Below are 6,427 nucleotides of genomic sequence, written 5' to 3' on the forward strand. Positions count from 1 at the left end.
CAACCTGGCTTTTTATTGTATTTGTTTCTGGTCTTTGTTAAGTTCTATTGGAAAAACCACTGTCTGTGTTTTTTTTGGCAGTTGTCTGCATTAACCTGTTCATACACCCATTTTGTCCCTTTATTGAAAAAAAATAAAAAAATTAAAGTACACAATGTAAGCTTCTTGTGTCCTCATTTGACACACTCTATAAATTACTTTCAAGAAAATAACAAGTTTTAAGAGAAGGCCAGTCAGTCTTTTTCAGGATTATTTCTATGGGCATTTTGATGCATGTATTATACCCTAAAGGAACATAAGATACTTACTATATTAAAATAGATCTATCTCAAACTATGGAAATAGTTTTTAGATTTTATAGTTCTAGAATAATTTTCAAGAAATAGAAGGTGTTTTCAGTCTGATATTAAAAACTTTCCCTTTATCTCCTCACAGTAATCCATTCAGATATAAAGAAAAAAACATAGTGGTAATAGCATCTTAAGCTTTGATTTCCATTAGATTTTTTTGCTGTTCTTATTGTCTAAAAGTTCTTTTCTATTCTCCCATTCTCATCCTACCTTAGAGCATAATGTAAAGAAGGTGTTTTGTTCTTTTAAAAAAGGAATTAGCTTTTTTGTTCCCACATAAAGTCTTTCCTCATGTCAAAAATGAACACACCTCCCAAATCTAAAAATCCTGAAATGAAGGCATCAGGTGAAAAAGAGAGAGAGAGAGAGAATAGAATGAAAGCAGTAACCAGATGTAGCCAAATCTGTGGAATCAGCCACTGATGTTCTGAGATGTGTGGTGGTTTGCCTTGTGATTCTGAGATGCTAGGGTCCCTCGACGGGACAGATCTTTTAGGCACTTTTATAGGGTCTTCCTGGCTGATAGCAAATTAGGGTGGGAACACCTTTCAATTAATTATCTTTTGGTCAATCAACAGATTTATGAAATGAAACATCATCTTTGAAAAGCAAGTTAGGTCTATTTTTAAGCCACCCCCCCCCCCCCAGCCCCTTAGAAATCTATGTTGTCAGTTTTACAAATACTGCAAGTTGCAGCATCTATTTGCTTTATTACAACACATATTTCTGTGATACCCGTCTCCCCATTCCCAGTGTAGATGAATGGACACAACATTGTTTTTATTCTTGTAAAAACCAAAACAAAAGCCGTTCTGTTGTCTTCTCGTGGTAGCATTTTTTCTGTTGCTCAGTTCTTATGCCCTGGTGCCTGTGAGGTGGCCTTTTCATGTAAAGCCTTTTATCTGAGGCAAGAATAGTCTTATCTTTCTAAATAAAGAGAAAGTAGTAGGGTGTTTGTTTGTTTTTTAAAGCCTGTTTGGGTGGGAAGCAGAGAGTGGAGGCAGAGAGAAGTCTAGTAAGAGGGGATTTGGGAGAGATGGGATGGGGTGGGGTGGGATGGGATGGGATGGTGCAAGGCTGGTGACTTGTAGAACTTGATAATTGGCAATGAACCGAGGGCAGATATATGTGTTTTAGATTAGGTTACTTCACAACTGAATCCAGAATGCTGTTCAAGACAGAACTATTCCCCAGTGCCAGGCCAGTTTTAGACGTGGTGACTTCTGCTCCACCATATTAAATGTCTTTAAAACCGCTGTGTGTCCCTATTACTCTTTTATTGGGAGCTATGAGTGCAGCTGTGCACATTTTATATACAGTATTTATATTAATTTCTCAGTATATGAGGCTTTTAGTGTAATTAGGTTTTGCGTCCTGGCAGAATTAATGGTGGATACTGTATACTTGTATGTTCAGATTTCTTAAATCAAATGGCAGATAAGAAGGGATGCAAACATCTGGTGATAAATCACAGATTGTGCTTGATTCACATGATCCCAAAGTGAAATAAATTTATTGGGAGACAGGTTCTTCAGGGTTCTTAGTCTCCTGACTTATCAAGGCCCTCTGCTAAAATACTATTTCTGAAACTGAACAAACAATGGAAGTATGAAAACCTAGACAATAAGAATATAACTTATAAATGACATCTTATATCCAGAACATTAAAATTAAAAATATTAATGCAAAATAACCAAAAAATCCCCCACATTTTCAACAGTAGGATGAATTCACGATATCCTTTTAAAATGAGGGAATACTATGAACATTAACATTTTTCAAAAATTTCAAATAAGGTTATATGACATTCCCAAATGTGTGGATGCACTGTCCTCTATATACCTGAACTGCCAGTTATAAAGAAGGGGCCTTTTTATCTTCATTTTGAGAACAACTTAATAAACAGGAATACAGCAGATGTTATTTCTCACAGACTTTAACCCAGAAACCCAATACAAGGACTATCTCCATCCTGAGACCATTTATTAGCCTCTGTTTAGGACCTACAGGACTGACGAGCCCATCTTAACGGTTGCTAAGAAGTGAGGTTTACACTTGCTTCTTCGTTTGTAACAGCAATGGCAGAAAGTGTGAAGTAGTTGAGTTTTTCCCAGGGCGTTCTGTGACAGAGCTGTTTATTTAAATACCATTTTTGTATATGCAATAAGTACATACTGTATATGTTCATAATGCTAGAAGTGAGAATTTGAAAGGAAGTGGCAGTGAGGGTTAGATATTTCGTTTGGAGAAATAAGGACATGAGGTGGCTTATTCACAGGTACTCCAAGTTTGGGAAAAGGTACTGGGATATTTCAAGCCTTCCTGAAAAGATCCCATCCTGTCCTGTTTCAAACACTTTACTTCTGGAGAGTGAGGGAGGAAATACAGGGTTTTCTATTTTTAAACCCTTCCCCCACTCCCTACACACACACACACACACACAAACATGATTTCTTATGACTGTGCTGTAATCCTGTCTTCTTCCTGATGATGCTGTTACTCTGTTGTCCCCCGGCTAGTGTGTTCAAGAATGTACCCATCCCATTTTCTCTTGTTTTTTGTTTTTTCTTTCCCCCCAGAAAACTTCACTTTTAAAAAAGAAAAATTGTGGGAATTTTGCCGATGTGAGGATGGGATTGGCAGTGTTCTTTAAACTGCTTGGAAAAAAGTGTTTCTTTGAAAGACTGTTAACTTTTAAAAGGCACAAGCCACTTAGCAAAATTTCCCAAGTGTCTCCTAAGGCCCTGAAGCTCCCAATTACAAATAAATGAACTCATTTTTAGAGAAATGGACATCAGAACACACAGGCAGAATTGGGATTACATACATTTATTCCAGGGCTGTGACAGCTACAGACTGTAGACATGGGTTGTTGGGTATCACTTTTTTTTTTTGCTTGCTATCATCTTGTTATCTCATTAACCCACTGTTTCATTTAGCAAAACACATGGCCAGTGAATCAGCCTTTAGGGGGATGGGCCTGTTTCTCTCTCTCTCTCTCTCTATTTCCCAGTGTCATCTATGGTCATAGGATGAGATTAATTCTCCTTTCAAATGGGAAAGAAGACCAATACAGGTCACATGGGTTATTGTACTCCAACCCTAAACTTGGCTGAACACAATGCAGTGGTTGGTCCAAATACTGGTTTTCCTTCCTGTAAAGTGGCAAAGACTACTTAAAGAGAGCATATGTCAGGTCTTTATGAAACAGCAGAAAAGGCAATCTAAGGATTTCTCCAAAGTCTACCCTCTAAACCTACAGGGACCCCTCCCCCCCCACACCTACAGGGGGCTGTGCTTTTAAATAACAGTGAGCATGGTACATGCCCATGCCATACTTTGTCTGTTAGGGTTTGAAATATTGGTAGCAGGTCTGACAAAGGGGTTTGATGGGGGTATCAGCCAAAGGGGCCTCAACGACAATGACTTAGGGCTGGACTGGGAACCGGATTCCCAGAGCCCACCTGGACACAGCAGGCCCCTCAGCCCAGGTCTCCACCACTCAGGATTCCTGAGAGCAGCTGAGCTCCAGACCCTGAGCCTCCTGCGGAGCCAAGTCAGGGGAGAGGAGGCCCCAGGCCCCTGCTTCAGGTCGCCATGGCAACGAGGCCTGGAATGCCACAGTGGTAGCCCTCTTCCTCGGCACATCCACATCCGGACTCCCAGTTCTGCTGCTTCAAGTCAATGTACACAGCCAGGGAGGAACCCCGGAGGAAAATAACTCCCATCTTTCCCTCACCATTGCCTTTCCCCCTTACAAAGAGAAAAAAAAAAGAAAAGAAAGAAAGAAAAGAAAACTGCATGTTTGAAAGAAACTACAGGCAGTTTTTGGTGCAATTTGGGAGCAACTCTGTTGGGTTCTGGTTTTCCTCTTCAGAGATTTGTTCGCCTCTTGTAAATCGTTGGCTGCTTTGACGTTGAACTTGATGACATTTCATGTTTTCGTTGTGCTGCTTTTACATCAATTTTGAATTTTTAGTTTCTTTATAATTTTATTATTATTTTAAGGAAATGTCCCCCTTCCCTCCTTCCTCCCCTGTTCTCCTCAACCAAAGGACTGTTTCCTACTCAAGTTTTCTCAGTCATAAGGGAAAGTGTTTCCTTCCAGGTGTGTCCCCAGTTTATTAGGACTATCATATGATTGGGTAGAGGGTCTGGGTCCTTTGGGGGAAGGCACGGAGGGAGCTCATGGGAAAGGCACTCGGAGGTTAGAGATTGGGGGAGGAGGGGATGGAGTTTGGAAATCATGTTTAAGATGCCAGTGGCTCAACCTGTGGCTGGTTTAAGTTATAAGTGTTAAAAAAAAAAGCTAGTTAGAGAACAGAAAATCACTGGGCCAAGTCACACCTGTACCTTTTTTCTCCCCCTCCTCTGTCTCCATCCTCTTTCTAGGTTCTTCACACACCCCCATTCGGCGTAGTGTCCAGAGAGCTCAAGATGTGTGGCAGTTTTCGGATGGAAGCTCGAGAGCCCTTAAGTTCTGAGAAAATTTGAAGCCCCCAGGGGCGGGGTGGACGCGTGCCGCCCGGCAACATCTGCGTGGTCTGTCATCCTGCTAGTTTGTGGTGTTTTCTGACAGTAGCCTCCAAGAAGCCGTGTGCGAAGACAGAGTCCTGCAGAGGCCTTCCTGCCTGGGCCTGCAGCACCATTTTATTTATATTTTTTAATAAAAAGTAAAAACAAAAAAACAGACCCACATTGGAATAGTGAATCAGTCCCATAGAGAGGGCCCACGGACCAACGCTGCCCCGAGTGACGTCCCGGCCCCTTGAAACCAGCCAACCTAATTACCCATATCGTGGAAATGAGCATGAGTCCCCGACCCCTTGTTTCTATACATTCTATGTTGTCTTTTAAAAAGTGTGCTTAACATTGACACAATAAATGTTGGAGCTTTAGGTGGTGTTTTCTTGTTCTTTAATTATTAATGTTTATAAGACAATGCAGCTGCTTATAACTTTGTATTTCTGTACCCATTTCCTGCAGACACCCATTGGGTGGGTAGGAAGGACAGATTTGAGGAATGGGTAGGAGGCGTAGGAGGGGGAAATAGGTTACTGCTTATTGGATGGCATAAATTTTCAAGGAGAAGCAACATGCAAAACTTGGGAATAAATCATAGCGATATCATAATTAATGTAGTAGTAGTATTGCTGTTTATTAATGCTGAAGTGTGGTTTTCCTAACTGTCTGACTTATAATTTGCATACCATTAAATAATGCATAATATGGCACGCTGAATTCTGTTTTTCAAATATATGCTTTTGGTGGCTACCATGCAGGATTTGAATTTGTCTTTTAATTTAGCTCAAGAAAGATAACGTCACTGGGTTAGTGGTAAATCCCAAGGAAGGTGGCAAATGTCACTAGTTGCTTATTAAATATTCTAATTTTAGGTTCCCAAACCTTTGGCAAATATATCTTAATGCAGACAAACACACACACATAAAACTTCATTATTACTTACATCAAGAAATTTAAAACAGATTTTATAAGGGGGAAAATTTTCGGAGGAAAGAGGTTCAGATCAGAACACACTATTGTAATGATAGTAATGCCCCATTACTTAGAAATCAGTGACACAAATAAGTTATGTTTACAGACAGGTGATAAAGACTCCTTCTGGCCCAGTTAATTTGCAAAGAACTTTTCTCAATTTGGTGTTTTCTATTGCCTGGAGATCCAGAAGAGAACTCGAAACCATATAGCATATTAAAATAGGTTTATAAATAATAAAACCCATGTATTGTAGATTTACCTATTGGCTGTGCATGTGAGGGGGCGGGGGGGAATCGTACCCACTCACCCTCTGGCTAGATTACCTCACCTTGTGAGAAGATAACAAAATGACTGGCACCTGGATTCTTTCCTGCTTATTTATTCATCATAAATAATGACTCCTTTCAGTAGCCTGCTGCCTTATACTCTCCACAGTGCTTTCATGTACATTATTTCATCTGACCCTCGTTGGGACACATCTCACAACTTCCACTTTAGGATGGGGAGAGTGAGACTCACCCAGGTTAAGGGCTTGCCTGAGACCACGTCAATAAGGTGAGGGAGAGCCCAGAAGCCAG

General features: G+C 40.5%; 1 protein-coding gene across 3 annotated transcripts in view; it reads left to right on the forward strand.

Annotated features, from left to right (window-relative positions):
- BCL11A (B cell CLL/lymphoma 11A) overlaps positions 1-5,248 on the forward strand; it is a 99,220-nt gene extending 93,972 nt beyond the window's left edge. For all 3 annotated transcript variants that reach the window (XM_006083309.3, XM_006083310.3, XM_014447060.2), the window contains exon 5: positions 4,743-5,248. In XM_006083309.3, coding sequence (XP_006083371.1) covers positions 4,743-4,834 — 92 coding nt within the window. In that variant the 3' untranslated portion in view covers positions 4,835-5,248. The remainder of the gene's footprint in view (positions 1-4,742) is intronic.
- Positions 5,249-6,427: the final 1,179 nt, after the last annotated feature.

Source organism: Myotis lucifugus, unplaced genomic scaffold, assembly GCF_000147115.1.
Source record: "Myotis lucifugus unplaced genomic scaffold, Myoluc2.0 scaffold_6, whole genome shotgun sequence".
NCBI classification, from domain to species: domain Eukaryota; kingdom Metazoa; phylum Chordata; class Mammalia; order Chiroptera; family Vespertilionidae; genus Myotis; species Myotis lucifugus.